The following is an 18,210-nucleotide window of genomic DNA, read 5'->3' on the forward strand; positions in this document are numbered from 1 at the left end:
AAATGGTTTACTGGTGTAAGCATCAGGCTGAAAACACTAGAACTGAAATTCTGGCCCTATTGAAAGTCAATGGCAAAACTCCAATTGACTTCAATAAGACCAAGATTTTACCTTAACACTTCCTGGAAATAACATTTAAATCCCCACTATAGTAAATTCTGCACTGCATCTTTCCAAAGCAGATGAATTAAATTTCATGCAGTTCACTGCATAATCTTTAGGATGATACTTTAAATTTAGCTTAATTTAAAGCTTAAAAATACCCCCCCAAAACCACACCTTTTTATAAAGCCTAAGGCCAATAGGAATGTTTATACATTTAAAGAAAACAATAAAACTGATCACCCACCCCTAAGGCTGGCCCTATGTCCTAGCCCACAGAACCTTGCTTAGCTAGAGGAACGGCCTTGCAGCCTAGCAGGTATATTGGGGCCGCCTCCTCATGACATCAGCCAAGACTTATGTCCGGATAGGACAGCCTTCCTTAGAATTTGGAGTACAGCAAGCTGATGCTTCAGCCTCGTGAAGGTATCTTTGTAAGTCTTGGAGTTCCTGCTACACCAAAACCAGTTCAAGAGAGACTCTTCCAAGATCCTCTACTATGGTTTGAAATGGATGACTGCAGCTTTAGTAACTGAACCTGATTTCCTACTAGACTGTCCCAAAGGAGACTCAAGCCCTGGTGAGGATGTTCACCTTTGCTTCCTATCTAACTATTTCACTTAAAGCAGAATATATCTCCTAAGGCAGGGGTTCCCAAACTGTTGTTGGCACCTGGTGCTAGTTCCTCTGGTGCTTTCACCAGAAGTTCTTTGGTGCATTCTCAAAGAGAGTTTTTCCTAACTTCTTCATGATTTCACTATTCAGGAAACAAAAGAATACATTCATCTATCTGAAACTCTATGTACAATACTTCCTTTTACATCTCTAAATATAATTTTACTTATTTTATTATTTGTGTTGGAATAGTGCTGAGAGGTCTCAGTCAAGAACTAAGGCTCCACTGTCCAAAAGTAATAAATTGTAGTCCATGTCCCAAATACCTTACAGCCTTGGTTTGTAGAACAAAGAGATTTCATATGCTGTTGAAAAAGAAAGCTTTGACCCACAAGAAGAGTTAAATAACACTTTCAGTTAAGGCTCCAGCCCAAAAGATGCTGATCACTTCATGTGAGGTATAGATTGCCTTCAACTCAAAATGAGGGCCAAGAAAGCACCTTGTTTAGTTACAAACCTACCTTACAGCGAACATGTACAAATTATATTAAGATTCACATGGCATTCATATTTTTCCTTTCAATTTAAAAACTGGTATCAACCTAAATTATTCCTTTATATCCCATTTTAACCCTATTATCAGTTGAAGAGCTGATCTCACATCCTGTGTTCTGAGCATCTCAAACCTGCTATGTGTCTTATTTTCAAAATGAATGTTTGATGTATAAAATCCAAGAGGTATCAGATGTTGCAAGGGTTTGTGTAGTCCCCTCCCAAAGCTGAAAAATCTCAGGGTTTGGATTTTTGTTTGTTTGTTTAGCTGTGTGTAACAAAAACAAAACTCACTAAATCTTTGATTTAAAATGAAGCTAAAAACAAACTTTTAATGTTTTTATCTCTAATTTAAACCTTCAGTGTTTTCTCTCCCTCTCTCTGTCACAATCTCTCATCTTTCTCTCTCTATTATCACTCCGTTCCCCTCTCCCATGCCCTCTTTCTCGCCAAATGCAGGCAATGGATGTGAGCAGGGTGGTAGAATGAATCTGTGGGTCACTTTCAGTTTGGGTGAGTTGACTGATCTAGGACTTGGGTATTCAAGAACTGGATTTGACAGTTTGAGCCCATCTCCTTTTTAAAATAGCACTAAGGGAATCTTGAACTATATTCGCTTGAACTATATTCGCTAACTATATATACCCAATGTTATGGCCAAATAGAGTTATCGCTTCTGTGCTGTGGAAGGATCAATTACTCACTGAGAAGCTTCCTCCTTGGCCTTTGGAATAAAACCAGAATTTCGATAGATTCCACTTCTCCCTTGCCATCTATTTTTGTGATGACAGCAGGGCATACTTGAGTATTCAAGAGAGTTAGGAGAGAACTCAGGTTATTGGTACCCTGTTTTGGTGAGTACTGTAAACTCAAGAGTCCACAGAAGATTGTAATTTTGTACATTTAGTCAGAGTAGAAGAACTCCTTTGTCCCTGTTGTCTAGCATCCTGTCTATAGCAGTGGCCCGTACCAGGTACTTCAGAGGAAGATTCAAGAAACCCTGCATTAGGCAGTATGGAAATAATTCTCAAAGAGAGAGTTTTCCCCCTTAATCTCAGTAAATAGAGGTTGTTTTATGTCCTGAAAAATGTCTCCTCTTTCACCACACTACAGATGTATTAAATCCAGTCCCTCAAAAGGCCGTAGCTTTCTTCTGTCAATCTAGCAATGTCTACGCTAGTGCTTAGGTCATCTTAATAAAATCTCTGTGTGAGATTTTTTTTTACACCTCTGAGCAAAATAGATAAATTGACCTAAATTTTAGGTGTAGACCAGGCCTCAGCTAGCAGTTTAGTGACCATATTGAAAAGCAAACCAAGTCATCTGGTGAATTTGTGGTGGCCCCTTCTGTTCAAGGGAAAGGGTGTGATCAAACTCAATTGATTGCCAGAGAGTCAGTCTGTAAATAATGGCATGTTATAGTTGAGGCCAAAAATGTTCTAATCTGAAAGATAAAATCTAAGGAGTTGAATATATTTTTATGGTGTTTCTGGAAAAAGTATTCCCATAAATGAGTCTCCATATACATTGCTGGTAGAACTCCAATTTGTAATAAATCCACACTGTCTGAATTTTTACTAGTCAGCAAAAACTTTTCTAATCTGTAACTTCCTGTCAAAACTCTGGCAATCAACTTAAACAAGCAAAAGTAGTCCATCAGAGGAACAAAGGTTTTGGACGCTCTCTTTTTATTAATAAGAATTATAGTTCCCTTTTACAAGGAAGTTGGCATGCTTTTCAAGAAGTCCAAATCATGTCTAAAAGAGGTCATGCAAATCCCATAATCCCCCAACCACTATGTAATAATAATTAAAAATAATAATAAAAACAAAAGCCAAACTAATTGTTCATACAATGGGAGCTTGGACCTTGTCCAAATGGAAAGCTGCTTTCTAAATTTCAGAAGAGGGATTATAGGTTTATTTTAGACTTCAGCAAAGTGTTCTTGATTTGAGAAAGGCTTACCAATGGACTTTTATGAGCTGAAAGTCAATTTCTGGAAAAAATGACCTAGAAGTCTAATTGTCTCAGATGATCTTAGTTAAACCTCAGTTTTTCCTCTTGTAGCTTGAGATAGAAGTTGGATTCTTCTCAGTGAGTTCCCTAATATTCTTGATCCATGCTCCTCTTTTTAAATCCATGGGTTATTTTTTAGAACAGCTAAATAAGGAAAGGGGCTTTCTTTTAAAACATATTTCTGTGAATTCTTTCATTTATTCTAAATTTGTTTGAGGTCACAAATATGAGTTTGATTCACCTCTGGATGGTATAGACTTCTGAAACAACCACACAAATTTGAAAAGAGGTTTTTGTGGGAGATAAATAAACCATGGAAGTGAAATATTTTGAATAAATATGTATTTGTTTTCCTTCTTTTGGCTTAGCCAGATAGGTATGACTAACACATCTAGTGCCTAATCATACTGAATTTGGTTGTGATCCTTTATATAAGAAAGAAAATTGCTGTAGTAGAGGAAAGGGTAGAGAAAAATCTATCAATTAGAGTTGGTCAGAAACACTTTGCCAAAAAAAATGTATAATTGCATGAACATTTTCATGGGAGAATTTCCATTTTCTTTGAAATGTTGTGAATATTCAATGACAATCCGTAAACCAAACATTTTTTTCAGTTGTTGACAACCCAATATATGACGATTGAAACCATGATGTTTTTTGACTAAGACATAAGCAATTAATTGAAAATTTGATAGTTTCATTTTCCTTAAATTTTTTTGCAAGCAATAAAACACCAGCTCTAGTATCAATTTTGTATATATGTACATCTTCAATTTCAATTCTGTACCAGTTCCATTTAGTATACTTTTATAAGTGAAGACAGGTTTGGCATATATACTTTCTCTACTGATAATGGGGTTATCTAGACTATCTTATCACTGTCAAATGAAATATGCTTAAACTCACTAACAACATAAATGAGTCATTTAATGTTACAGAGTGAGTGACTCCAAAAAGAATTTTATTCCAACATAGAGTACAAAAATAAAAACCAGCAGAAACTCCAGTTATGGTAGAATAAGCTTTCTTGATGCTTTTCGAACCAATGAATTTTTGAGTACTAACATACATATTCTTTCTTTATTCCTCCCACAGCACTAAAGGATGCTGACCCTACTGAGCTTTATGTTTTTAGTCCCTTTAAGCTGTAACTTCTATTACTTTGGGGACTCAAATTTTCTGATGGCTGTTCTCGCACTTCTGTATAGTAATAATTCTTAGCACTCATAACTGCAGATCTTCTAGCACTTACGCAGGTGAATCAGTATAACTGTCTGTTTAACAGAGAAGGAAGTTGGGGCACAGAAAGTAAAATGACCTGCATAATAAATGAATGACTGAGTGTAACATGCCTGAGGGTACAATCTGGACTGTTGAACAGCTGTGTCTCTTTAACTCTCTAGCCTGGGGTGCCTTTTACACTGCTGGGCTGTCAGAACAGCCACTCCTGGCCAGTTCATACGCAGTCCCAAGCATGTAAAATCACTCCCAGCTAAATTACATGTATGCTCTGACTAGTCACTCATGAATTACATAAATCGGGGTGGCCAACCGGTGGTTCTGGAGTCACATGCAACCCTTCAGAAGTTAATATGCGGCTCCTTGTATAGGCACGGACTCCGGGGCTGGAGCTACAGGCACCAACTTTCCAATGTGCCTGAGGGTGCTCACTGCTCAACCCCTGGCTCTGCCACAGGCCCTGTCCCCATTCCACTCTGTCCCACCCCCTCCCCTGAGCCTGTCATGCCCTCGCTCCTTCTCCTTTCCTCCAGAGCCTCCTGCTTCCCACGAAACAGCTGATCAGGAGGTGCAGGGAGGGAGGAGGAGGTGCTGATCAGCGGGGCTGCCAGTGGGTGGGAGTTGCTGGGAGCGGGGTTGGGGAGGTAATGAGGGGGCTGCTGGCATAGTACTGTGGCTCTTTGGCAATGTACATTGGTAAATTCTGGCTCCTGCTCAGGCTCAGGTTGGCCACCCCGACATAACTAGTGACACCCACAAATTCCTAGTCCCAGCTTTGTCCCCCAGAGATGTCCAATTTGTATTGCTCAGTCCCCTCCTGAACAGTACAAACTCATAGAAAGTCCATGATTTCAACAAAGGAAAATAATATGCACAGGCCTTGTTATCCCAAATGGAGTTTCCCACATACTTTAATTCAAACACATTAGTTAAAATAAAACAAGATAAGTTTATTAATTACAGAAAGATAGATTTTTAAGTGATTGCAAGTAATGATGTGTGAGTCAGAACTGATTACAAAGCAAATAAAAAGGAAAAAAGCACAAGCTAATATCTAATTTAACAAGCTAAGTGAACTAAAAAGCAAAAAGATTTTGTTTCACCATATGCTTACAGCTGTGTGTACTGGCTGAAATGCCTTCCAGCCGGGACCACTGCTCCCCCAGTTCAATGGTGCTTTCTTTGTTTTTACAGAATTATAACTGCCATGAGTAAAGATGCAGGGGGAGAGAGGTGATTTGGAGGCCACTCACTCTCATTCTTATACCCTACTCCCCTCTTCGAGGATTACCCCCTGCTAGATTGCAAGTGACAAGTAGTCTTTTGTGAATGTAAGGTTTGAACTGTCCCTGTGATGAAATGTAAATTTCTTATTTATGCCTTCCCCATGCTGGAGAGTTGCCACTTAAACAGATGATGGTCTTTTAACACCAGGCTGGGTGTTGGTCTGTCCTTTGTTTCTGAGAAATTAGTTTTTAGCCATCTTTTCTTAAACTTGGATCATGTTACAGCAATGTGATACAGTAGAATCTTATAATGTTGATAACACATATTTTACCAGGACAATAATGTTCAATGGATTATGAGTTTTCAAATTATATCTCACAAGGCACTCTTTGCACAAAATTTATCATAGTCACATAGTGGCACAGACTGTCACACTAGAACTCATGTCTTCTGACTCCTAGGCCAGGGCTCTGTCCACTGAACCATGCAGTCTCACTGGAATCACTGGAGAAACTCTGATATGTCTATGATCATTTATGTAGTCTCTAATTTTAGAAAGTACAAATATGAACAGGTTTTGAAGCAGATGCAGCTATCATCACATCCTCATGCATGAAATTTTGTTTTTTAATATTTTAAATTTCTGATATCCTGTAACCAGTTTTATCTTTCCCTCCATCTTCATCCCCCCAAGTCTATTTTCCTTTGGATCATATTTCATGTTTTGATCTTTTGTAATAGAGCACAAAAATTAGTGTAATCCTATTGTCATGGTGCCTGGAGTGGCTCACAGCTGTGTGCGCCAAACTCAGATCTGACTGTTGAAAACCAGAGCAAACACCCCAGACTGGTGGTATATTCTCTCATTAGATTTCACCCAACGTGTAACAAAAGTGTACTCCTGGATCACTATATTAGTTTTCCCATGGAGTCACAGACAATCCACTTATGCTCTCTAGCTTCTCTTTACCACCCAGATAAACTGGACTTTGTGATATAAAAGGTTGTTAAAAACAAAATCACATACAGTAGGTTCTTCCAATTCTGAAGGATTGGTCACTTACCCCAGGTCACTCAGGAGCTTATCAAAACAACGCTGTAGCTAATTCCTTCAGTAAACTAAAACTAAAGATTTATTAGCTAAGAAAAGAAATGAGTTATTGCGAGGTTAAAGAAGATAAAATACATTACAGTTGGATCAGGGTTTACAGTCCAAATGATAGCAGAGATGTAGTAGTCTGACAGTCTCTTAGAGTCTTCAAAAGTTCCTCAGGGCTTCCCAAAAATGGCTTTTTGGGGAATCTCTGTCTGTTATCTGGAATACCCCTGATAGCACTGAGATGAATCAGATAAAAATTGCTCAAAGGCTCCAATATTTTATAGATCTTGTTCACAGAAAGGCAAGCTGACAGGGACGTTCATCCCAGCATGGGTTCTGACCGGTAGCTAATGCAGACAGGGCTTCCATTGTTGCTTTGAAGTTAGCATATTGAGTCTTTGACTGGGGTCACCACATCAAGGACTACTTGCTTTGAAATTAACATTCTAATTCCTATGCATACACAAGTAATTTGCTTACAATGATATAATACAATTGCCAGTTACTCATTACAATAGAAATAGATAATTTAAAGCAATAAAGTTAACATTCATTTGGTTTTCAGGAAGTTCACATATCAAGCAAATTCTCGTCTTAATGCTAGCACATATCACTGATCTAAGGCTAATTAAGCATATGGGGTATATATACACAATGCAAATCAACAAGTTAAAGATACATGAAGACAATAGCGGTAACATTACTTTGAACTATTCCAACAGATGTGGCTTGACTCCACTACAATGCCTCTTGACATTCTTTTGCTTCCTATCAGCACCACACCTATTAAATGAGTTTTGTTTCTGAGGTGCTGCTCCAGTGCTGTCGGGGAAGGAGGGACTGAGTTCATTATACAAGTAGTATGTGTTGTGCTTTAAAGCAGCACTTAAGGCTGATACCATTAATGGTTTGATACAATTAATCTCTCTCATGAGCGCTGAAAACATGAGACCCTGCAATTATCTATCTTCAGTATTTGCATAATACTTCACATTCTCACAGTGTTGTACAAACATTAACAAATGAAAACATCCCTATGGCCTTGTCTAGACTGTTACTACTAAATACTAATGTATTTTTCAAAGTTGTATTAGCTAACATGATTATTTCCTTATGTTGATGGGACTCGTAATTGCCATTAGTCTGATTTTAGACATAGGAAAAGTGAGACACTGAGAGCAAAATTTTGCTCTCAGTTAAACTGGTAAATCTGAAGTAATTCAAGTGACTTAAATTTACTTACCTCTGTATAATCAAGGCAGAACTTAGGTCAAAGATGTGACATGCCAAAAGTTGCAGAGTAGTTAAGCTGGTATATAGAACTCAAGAATTCTTAGCTTCTAGTCTAGTGAGCAGACCATTAGACCACAGTGCCATGTCATAGAATACTATGTATTTATTTTATATTCACTGTACATTTGTCTTGTACTGGCCCTACTTGTAGTATTTTCTTCCCTCTATTCTTCCTTTTTTTCCTCTAAATCTTGCTCTTTCCATTTATTTTTTCTTTCTTTCAGTTTAGGAACACTGTCAGTCTATGAAAAATTATTAGTAGGTGGAGGCGCAATTGCGCAGAAACCGTTTTCTTGCCATGGGAGCCCCAACAGCAATTTCAAGTGGATAGGTACCAGAAATTTCACAGTGTAGCTGCCAGTGTAGAGGAAAGTACATCTGTGCAGGAGCATAATTTTAGTCAAAATGCTACTTTTTTTGTAATAAATCAAATATGTTAATCTAGATTTATGCCATTTTAACTGAGAGAAGAATTTGACTCAGAGAGATTCAGTGCAGCTGGAACTTGTTACTGGGTTCCTGTGTTGTACCCTGTCACCTAGATGTGCCTTTGTCTACACTGTTTTGCTAAAAATGTCCCATCATTGTTACCATCAGTTCAGCTCCACTCAGGGTAGCAATGACAGGAGTTTTAGTTTAGATAACCCCTCAGATGGCCGATTACACTTTTAGCACTGCATCAACTAGCTCTGTTGGCTAGACGACATGGTGTTTAAAATGCTGGTGGCCACATGGAAGTCTGTCTATATTAGCACAGATGGTACTACTGATGGAGCTGAACTGATGGCAGAATGATAGTACAGTATTGGGGTAGAGAAAGGGAAGCAGCCTATTATAGACAAGGTAATGTCTGGTGAATGCACATCAAACAACAACTGCTAAGACTTCCTTCAGTTTAACAGTGCAGTTCCTAAGAATCTGTAAATAGAGACGTGATACTTTAAAGCTCTGCTATAATAGGTGAGATATAGCACTTATTCCTCAAGTTTATACCCTGTAAATATTACATGCAAATCAGATCCCGCTTTCTTTAGAGGTTGAAGTAAAGTTGGAGTAGTCTTTGATTTGAAAACTTAAAAGGGAGATGTCACAGGGTGATGGGCCCCTTTAAGAGGGAGTAAGGTGCAATGCACCTGAGTCTAAGTATCTAGAGCAAAAACTACTGGAGAGAGGTTCTGTTTCAGTGGCAAGAAGCAGTCCAAACAGATATAGGCTTTCCTCATACAGTTCCTAAAACAGGAACACAAACTGTGGGAGTTGCAGTTGGAGCTGCCGAGGCGACTGTCCATATTGGATGGTCAGCGGAGGAGCCTTTCAGAGAGCATGAGAAAAGAATCATTCACTGGGTGAAGAGAAGAGATTTGGGGACTCCATAGTGCCCAGAGAATAATATGGCTGTGGGGACCCTGGACAGTCCGAGGTCTGGAAAGGAGCTGTGTGAAGTCAGAGGTGGGTCAAAGGAAACTGAGGATGTGTCGACAGAAATGAAAAGCCATTGAGAGAGACTAGTGATAATGAGGTACAGCTTGCAGATGGCCTGCTAGAGAAAAAGCAAGAGGCTAAAGACAGGATCAGGTTGGATTTCCTAATAGAGTTTTTGTGAGACAAGAAGGTGTGGCTTCATTTGTGGCTGGACGACACCCAAGAAGAAAGGGATACAGGGAAGAAGACAGTACTCAGAGGATGTTCTGTGTTCCTCCATCCACACTTCGGGCGGAAAGACCCTGTACTAAGTAGGGTACAGTCTTGAGAGGAGTGTATGTGATGGGATGTAAATCCCATATATGCAGCAGAAGGATTAAGGGAGCCATAGGTGGCAGGTTATATATGTTTGCGGTGCTCGAGCACCAGGAATATTCTGGGCTGAGGCCCCGTGGGTCATCCCTTCCCGCTCCGCTGCGTCCCTGCCTGACAGAAAGCAGCACAGCGCCTCTCCCCTGCCTGCTACTGCTGCCGGAGTAAAACAACTCCCAGCAGAACTGCTGTCTGCTGCCCCAGGGTCCTAGCACCTGCCAACCACTAATGGCAAGGCAGGCTGCCCTTACCCTGCCCTTCGGCCCTAGCCCTGAGCCTTTCCAACACCCTAAACCCCTCATCCCCCAGCCCGAGCCCTCATCCCCTCGCACCCTGATCCTCTGCCCCAGCCCTGAGCACCCCCCACAACATGAACCCCTCATCCTCAGCCCCAACCCTCATCCCTCCGCACCCTGATCCTCTGCCCCAGCCCTGAGCCCCCCCACAGCATGAACCCCTCATTCTCAGCCTCAACCCTCATCCCTCTGCACCCTAATCCTCTGCCCCAGCCCTGAGCCCCCCACATCATGAACCCCTCATCCTCAGCCCCACAGCCCTCACCCCAACTCTCTGCCCTAGCCCTGAGCCCCCCTGCATCATGAACCCCTCAGCCTCACAGCTCTCACCCCACACCCCAACCCTCTGCCCTAGCCCTGAGCCCCCTCCTGCATCATGAACCCCTCATCCCCCAGCCCCAGCCAGAGCCATCATCCTCCTACACCGTAATCCTCTGCTCCAGCTCTGAGCCCCCTCCTGCGTCATGAATCCCTCATCCTCAGCCCCACAGCCCTCACCCCTGCACTCCCTCCTATCCCCAAACTCCCTCCCAGAGCATGCACCCCCTCCCAGAGAGTGCACCACCTCCCCTTTCCCACACACCCCTTCCCAACCCCACCCCCAGCCCAGAGCCTGCACCCAAACTCCATCCCAAAGTCTGCACTCCTCACCCCCTCCTGCATACCCACCTCCTGCCCCAGCCCAGAACCTGCACCCAGCACCCAAACTCCATCCCAAAGCCTGCACGCACCCCTCCTGCACCCTAATCCGCAGCCCAGGACCTGCACCCCAGACCTCCCCCCCAAGCCCCTCCCAGAGTCTTAGGCAGGTGAGGGTGGAGTTTTGGGGGCGGGTTCTGGGCACCACCAAAATTTCTACAAACTTGCCACCCATGGGAAGCCTGACAGTGTAATGTCTCTGATTGCACTTGGGGAGGGTATGGTCAGATGAAGGGGATGGACTTTAAAGAGGAGAGAGGAGGACAATTGGGAGAGGAAAATTAGGGGATGGGACTTAGTGAGTTTCCTTTCTATAGGAAGGGGTCTGATATGTTTACAAGCATATGTCTACATTTGAGCTGGAATTTACCTGTGCTAGGTGTGCTCAAGCTAGCACCTAAAAATAGCAGTGTGTCAGTGCCAGCACAGGCAGTAGCTTGGGTTAGTCACCCAAGTAAATACCATGGGGATCAGGTGGGATTGTACTCAGGCAGATAGACTGAGGAGTGGACTGTGCTTCTATGGACTCCTGCTATTTTTAGGCACTAGCTTGAGCATAGCTAGCATGGGCATGTCTATGAAAGCTGGGAATTGCACATCCCAGCTGAAATGTAGACACACCCTAAGAAGGCTGGAAGGGTAGAGAAGCTGGCAGTCTGCTCCAGAGGAGTGCCTGAAATCTGGGGGACAATGGCCTTTCTGAAACCCTGGGAAGGTGGAGAACTGTGCTAGCCATAGATCATGGGATAGAGTGAGATATAGGCGCTTGATAGGGTTGCCAGTTTTGGTTCAACGTATTCTTGGAGATTTCATCACATGACAATCTTTAATTAAAGATTAATTCCTGGAGACTCAAGGACAATCCTGGAGGGCTGGCAACCCTAGAGCCTGAGGACCTATGTGAGGATATTGCATCCTAACTGAGGCTCACCTGTGAAGGAGAGCAATGACCAACTGGACTTGGTTGGGGCTGAAGACTTAGTTGTCTTTATATTTATGTTGGATGTGTAGGGACTCTGTGACTGAGAAAGGGGAAGACTTTTTAATTGTCTTGGCTGCAGGGTCAGGCCACTTCTACAGCTGAAATAGGCTGAAGAACACAAGAGCGAAACTGACACAGCTGCGACAATGCCACAATCAGTATGAGGGGCCATGCCGTAGGTTCACCACTTTGCTATAAAATCACTGTTGGTTTTATTAAGGGCCTTTCATTTTTCTTTTACTTTTTAAGCCCAGGATCTGTTAGGGCTTCTGGTTAAAAGAGGAGAGAGCTTTGGTATTCCCAGTTGCAGTCTAGTGATGCTACTTAGGACTTACCTACAGTAGTGCTGGCATCACGTTATCCAGAAGAAGGGATACCTACAGTAACTCTTGTTCCCAACTGTAGTGCCTGCACAGAGCCATGCTGTAGGAGTCCTGTTCCTTGATACACAACCAAAGAACCATTTTAAAGCAGAAGTAGATTCCTCAATTCCAACGTTATTGAAATGGAGAGCATAATCAATCCCACATCCAATAACAAATCCTGCATTTTTTTCTACTTCCAGGAACTCTTGTTTCCAGCTGGATTCCAATGCGGAGAATCAGTTGTGTAGGGGGCAATGTAGTTGGAGAACAGGAGTTACTATAGGTCAGGGTGGGCAAATGTTTTGGTTTGAAGGCCACATCTGGGTATGGAAATTGTATGGCAGGCCATGAATGCTCACGATATTGGGGGTTGGGGTGCAAGGGGAAAGGGGGGGCTCTGGCTGGGAATGAGGGGTTGGAGGTGTAGGAGGGTGCTCTGGGATGGGACTGAGGGCTTTGGAGGGTGGGAGGGGGATCAGGGCTGGGGCAGGGGGTTGGGGCATGGACGGGGGTCAGGGGTGCAGTCTCTGGGTGGTGCTTACCTCAAGTAGCTCCTGGAAGCAGCGGCATGTCCCCCCACCGGCTCCTACACAGAGGCATGGCCAGGCATCTCTGTGCCCTGCCCCGTCTGCAGGCGCTGCCCCTGCAGTTCCCATTGGCCATGGTTCTTGGCCAATAGGAGCTGTGGGGGAGGCACTTGGGGAGGGGACAGCATGCAGAGTCCCTTGGCTGCCTCTGCAAGTATGAGTCAGAGGGGGGACATGCTGCTGCTTCCGGAGCCACACAGAGCCATGGCACATGCAGAGCAGGGGCAAGCCCCTGACCCCACTCTCTGGCTGGAGCACTGGAGCAGTGCAAGTCCCAGATCTCAGGAGCTCGATGGCTGGATTAAAACGTCTGAAGGGCTGGGTGCAGCCCCCGGGCCATAGTTTGCCCACCCTTGCTATAGCTGAATAATCACCTTTTCTCTTTCCTAACAGTACCTCCATAGTGCCCTACTACAGGACACTAGCTTGTGGTGACTTCACTGAGGAGCCCTGCTAGCTGAACAGTGATTGAAGCACTCCTCTCCCAAACTCATGGGTTAATTTCAAGAAAAGACTAAAGTGGCACTCTTGCATGGCAACTTTTCCCCATGTTGTTGGACTCATAGCTGCAATATGAAAGTGATAAATGATCAGGACCATCAATTTCACCATGCACTTGCCAATAAGGAAGAAAGCATGTCTGTACAGAAGCATAATCTTACCTAAATTTTACCTTAACTGTTGGCATCTATCCTTAATTTTCTGGGCAGCTCTAATTTTATCAGGATCATCTCCTACACGCACATTGTTTTAACTTACTAACCTCAGGAACAGTCATGGTTCCTGGTAAAATAAAGCTTTGCAATTGCTAGCACTAGCACTCTGATGCCAGTTCCGCAGCCAGCCAAAACCATGATAAAATGCAATTCTTGCCACAGTATAACCTAATTTCCTCTGTTCCAGTGTAGACAGAGATGAATTATACAACCATACTCTAAGCCAGTGGTTTTCACTTTTTCCTTTGTTTGGGTGTCTTTTGGGGACCCAAAAGACACCCAAACAAAGGATTGTAGGATTTGGATAATGACAGGAAACGAGAGATGGAGGTTGTGAATAGCACTCAGTTTGGATCACTGGTCAGAATGGGATTTAATGCTTGCATCTGGATATGTCTGTCTTATCTTCCCTGAGCTATAAACATCCTTTTTCACGTATTTAAATGAAAGCTGGGATTTTCATGAGAGACAAGATGGGTGAGGTGATATCTTTCACTGGATCAACTTCCGGTGGTAAGAGAGACGAACTCTCACATTTACACATAGCTCTTCTTTAGGCCACGGACCATTTGAATCCAAGAGCTGGGCCTTGTGAATCACCACCATTGCACAGCTCCCAGTACAATCAGAGGAGCTGTCAACACAGTGGTCTTGAAGGAGCTGAGACAAAGCTGTGTTTACGAATCAAGGGCACCTGAGGCCAAAAGAGCAACCATTAAATCGTCTAGCCCCATGTTTCTTAAATGTGGCCACCAGGGGACTTTTCTTGGGGCCACAGCCTCCTGGGTGGTGATGGGGTGGGGAGGGGCCAAGCAGTGGCTCCTTCCCTAGGGCTGCCAGCAGTGGTTGGGTCCTGGCTACCTCTGGAAATAGAAAAGCTGGAGGAGCAGACAGCCAGTGTATTCCTCATCTTCCCAGGGATGGTGGGATCAGGGCTGGTGCAACCCATTAGGCAACCTAGGCAGTAGCCTAGCGTGCTAGCATGTGGGGGGTGGCATTTCGGGTCCTTCGGCGGCGATCACAGCGGCTGTATCTTTGGCTGCCCCGGTCGTCGTCGGCATTTGGGCGGAGGGACCTGGGGCAGACGGGTGCGGGGAGGGCCACCTGCAGCAAGTTAGGGTGGCGCGCAGCACACAGGGGAACCGCTCCCCGCCCCAGCTCACCTCTACTCTGCCTCCTCCTCTGAGCACGCTCTGCTTCTCTCCCTCCCAGGCTTGTGGCACCAAACAGCTGATTGGTGCTGCAAGCCTGGAAGGTGAGAGAATTGGAGCGTGCTCGGGGAGGCAGGTGGAGCAGAGGTGAGCTGGGGCGGGGAGCTGCGGCACGGCTCCAAGGAAGTTGCCATGGGGGACTCAGGGTGGAGGCAGGGGCAGAGAGCTACCACGGGGCTCGGGGAGTGGGGAAGGGCGCTAGGTGAAAGTTTCGCCTAGGGCGCAAAACATCCTTGCACCTTCCCTGAGTGGGATTGGACTTCAGCCCTGGGGTGGTGCATGGCAGGCTCCATTCACAGGGATTTGGGCTCCATTCCCTGGCTGTTAGGTGATGTGCTGTGGCTCCCAGCTCACCCTCCCCAATCACCCCTGACACCTTCCCTAATGCCTGATTACCTCCATGACCACCTCCTCATCCAGGGCTTAATTTGTCCCCAGGCTTGCTAGGACTGAGTAAGTCTGCTGTGAAAAGTGATATTTGTTAATATCACTTTTCACAGCAGACTTACTTTTTTTTTTTACACTTGTTAACTTGTAACCCAAACAAAGCAAAAGAAACAATAAGAAAAAAGACATGAAGGTACGAAGCACCTTCAGTTTCTATTCTGCTTAGATCCAGTAAATAGACAGCTGTACATTATTTTTATTACTGAGTGCAAAAAACCCTACATAAATAATCACAATGATTTAGCTAGTAAATCACAGTGATTTAGATGTGTATATGTGCATATTTATTTGTTTTTCCTAAAGTAAATTAACTATTTTTGGAAAATTTGTCAGTGCAGCCACCAACAACCGTGCTGTGAGAACCCCTGGTCTAGCCCGCCCCGCATCACAGCACAGGCCAGTCCACCCGGTTCCCGGTCACAGCGGGGCGCGGCTGAGGCCGGCTCTGCACTAGGTGGGGCAGGGGCGGAAGCACCAGCTACCAGCGCCTCCTGCACCCCCTCGGGCGGCTGCGATGAGGAGCAGGGGGTGGCGCCTGGCGGGGGCGCTGCTGCCCCGGTGCCCACCGCGGAACCCAGAGCTCGGCCAGCACCCGCCCCGAGGCCGCGCGGGACAGGGAGACCCCTGCCTCGGCCACGACAACAGGCCCATGCTATTTGGACAAGTCTCGCGACAGCTGAGGAAGCTCCGCCTCCTCAGTGTACGCGTCGCCATGGCGACCGCTTCCCGGGTAACGTTGTGCGCTGCAGGCTGGGGGCGCGAGGAGAGAGCCGCAGGGAAGATTTGAATGGAACGTTCCGGCGCAGATCCCCGGGGAACATGAGCAGCAACAGTCTCAGCAGCAGTGACGGCAGCTCGCGCGCGGGGTCCGCCTGCTCCCGGCTCATTGACGTGACCAGCAACGCGGCGCTGCTGCCCGCCCCTTGCCCCGCGGCTACAGCGCCCCGCGCCGCTGAGGTACCCAGCCGCGTCCCTGTCCGGTTTGCACGGACTGCGGGGCAGAGCCGGGCTTGGATGCAGCGTCCCCCAGCCTCCTGTTCCTATCAGGCTGCGCTGCCTGGGACCAGGACCTTGCTCTTCTCTGCGCTCAGCGTCTTCCTGCAGCCCTCCGCCGGGATCTCACTGCTCTGTGCGGTCCTAAGGCTGGGCAGGGGAACGGTTCTTAGGCAGGCTGTATGTGTGTGGGGGCGGGATGGACTGAGCAATGGAACTTCACCCTTAGTTCCCTGGTCCCAGCCCGCTGCAGAATCCCGTTGCACCCCTCCCGGGAGCTTGGCTGCCTAGTTCCAGGGTCGAGGAGTTTATGCACAGTTGTAGAGTCACACTGTGAGTCAGAAGAAACAGTCCTGAAGAGTAGTACAGAGAACAAGAGGTGGGAAAGGGCTGTAGGGAGCCATCCTAGGGCCAGGGAGCTGAGCTTTGACTGCAGGGGCCTGGGGACCCAGAGGTATCCAGGTGCTCTGCTGCTAATCAGTGCATTCTAGCACCCCAGGCTTGCTCCCAGTTACTGTGTCTCCCCCCAGGTGGTGTGTTCCTACAGTGACAGAAAAGCTGTGCCTCTTCTACAGGACTGCTGGCATAGCTATGCCAGTAGAGTCACCATAGTGTAAATGTGGACAGAATCACAGGTGCTTCACCAGAGAAAGCACCTGCTTCTCACGGTGAGGAGGCACAAATATGGGTTGGGAAGCAGAACCAAAGGCCAGGGCTGAGCAGCAGAACTCCTGGCTGACTCTGGCCTCTGCCACATACTGGTCCTCAGCCTCACTGTAGAGTCCCAGTAAGCATCCCAACCTCCTCATTCCCATTTTAACTAACATGTCACTAATCCAGCACATTTTATCACGATATTTACTTAAATTTTTTAAATAACACTGTGCCCCTCCAAAATTAAAAAAGGCATCAACCTGCATTTCATTGTAATTTTATGTTCCTTTCAAATATTTTTCTATATTTGCTATATGCAGCTGTGACACCCAAGTTTTAATGGTTATTCTAGTAGAGTAGAGTGTACTCACTTTGCTGAAGACCTGTTACCCCTTTGTTGCCTGTGCTATTTCTGAAAACCGTTCTCCATCCTGACTCTTATGATGTGTGCTCCCACCTATGCCACCAATTTCGAGGAGTGGCTTTTTGGCCTTTGGAAGATCTCTGGGTTTAAGAGGTGTAACAACAAATGCATGTCTAGATGGTTTCCTACAGAATGGAGGTGAGATAGATTGAAGATTTTCTGTGTACACTACTAACACTATACTCCTTGCAGATGATTGACTTTGCTTAGTTTATCTCATGGTAAAATTATAATGTCCTCTCTCCACTGGGATTTTACAGTGCAGTTGCTAATGCATATTAATTATCATGTGTCAAAACACACTCTTTTTAGCAGTGAAGACAAAGCCTTAGACAAGAACATGCAATGCAGCTCACCTAACAGCTGATAAAAACCCTACCTGTTTTAGTGATTCTCAGACTGTGTTCCATAGCATAAGAGGGTCTGCAAAGACTTTCCACAGATCCTTCACAGTTCCAAGGTTCATATTTTTGTATGCAGAATTTATTTGCCTCTTTTTGAATCCTCTCCTGCTTCTAGTTACTGCTAAACCAGCATTTCTAGACTCAGTTGACTTTTATCTCCAGTTTTACTTTTGAAGAATTATTTCATTTTTTTGCCATTGGATGCCTCCAGATTGATACACAACATCAGGAATTAAAAAAAAAAAAAAATCAGATGAAGGTTCTCCTGAAGCCAGTGACAGGGGATTTACAAACTTGGGAAAAGAGCTAATCCTTGAGATTAACACCAGGGTCTGAGAGGGGTAGGGTGTGCAATTTTAATTGCAATTAATGTGTTTGAGAGGGGGCATGAATTTTGGAAAAGTTTGGGCAGAGTTTCTTCAAGTTCAATAAATTCTAGTCTAGTGTTTCCAAGACAGAATGGCTAATTTCTAGCTGCCTCAAAGCTGTTCTATT

General features: G+C 44.8%; 1 protein-coding gene across 1 annotated transcript in view; it reads left to right on the plus strand.

Moving 5' to 3' along the window:
- Positions 1 to 15,910: 15,910 nt before the first annotated feature.
- Positions 15,911 to 18,210, plus strand: part of CCDC170 (coiled-coil domain containing 170) — a 97,153-nt gene continuing 94,853 nt past the window's right edge. The window contains 1 exon segment of the mRNA XM_030556593.1: positions 15,911 to 16,197. Coding sequence (XP_030412453.1) covers positions 16,060 to 16,197 — 138 coding nt within the window. The 5' untranslated portion in view covers positions 15,911 to 16,059.

Source organism: Gopherus evgoodei, chromosome 3 (genome assembly GCF_007399415.2).
Source record: "Gopherus evgoodei ecotype Sinaloan lineage chromosome 3, rGopEvg1_v1.p, whole genome shotgun sequence".
NCBI classification, from domain to species: domain Eukaryota; kingdom Metazoa; phylum Chordata; order Testudines; family Testudinidae; genus Gopherus; species Gopherus evgoodei.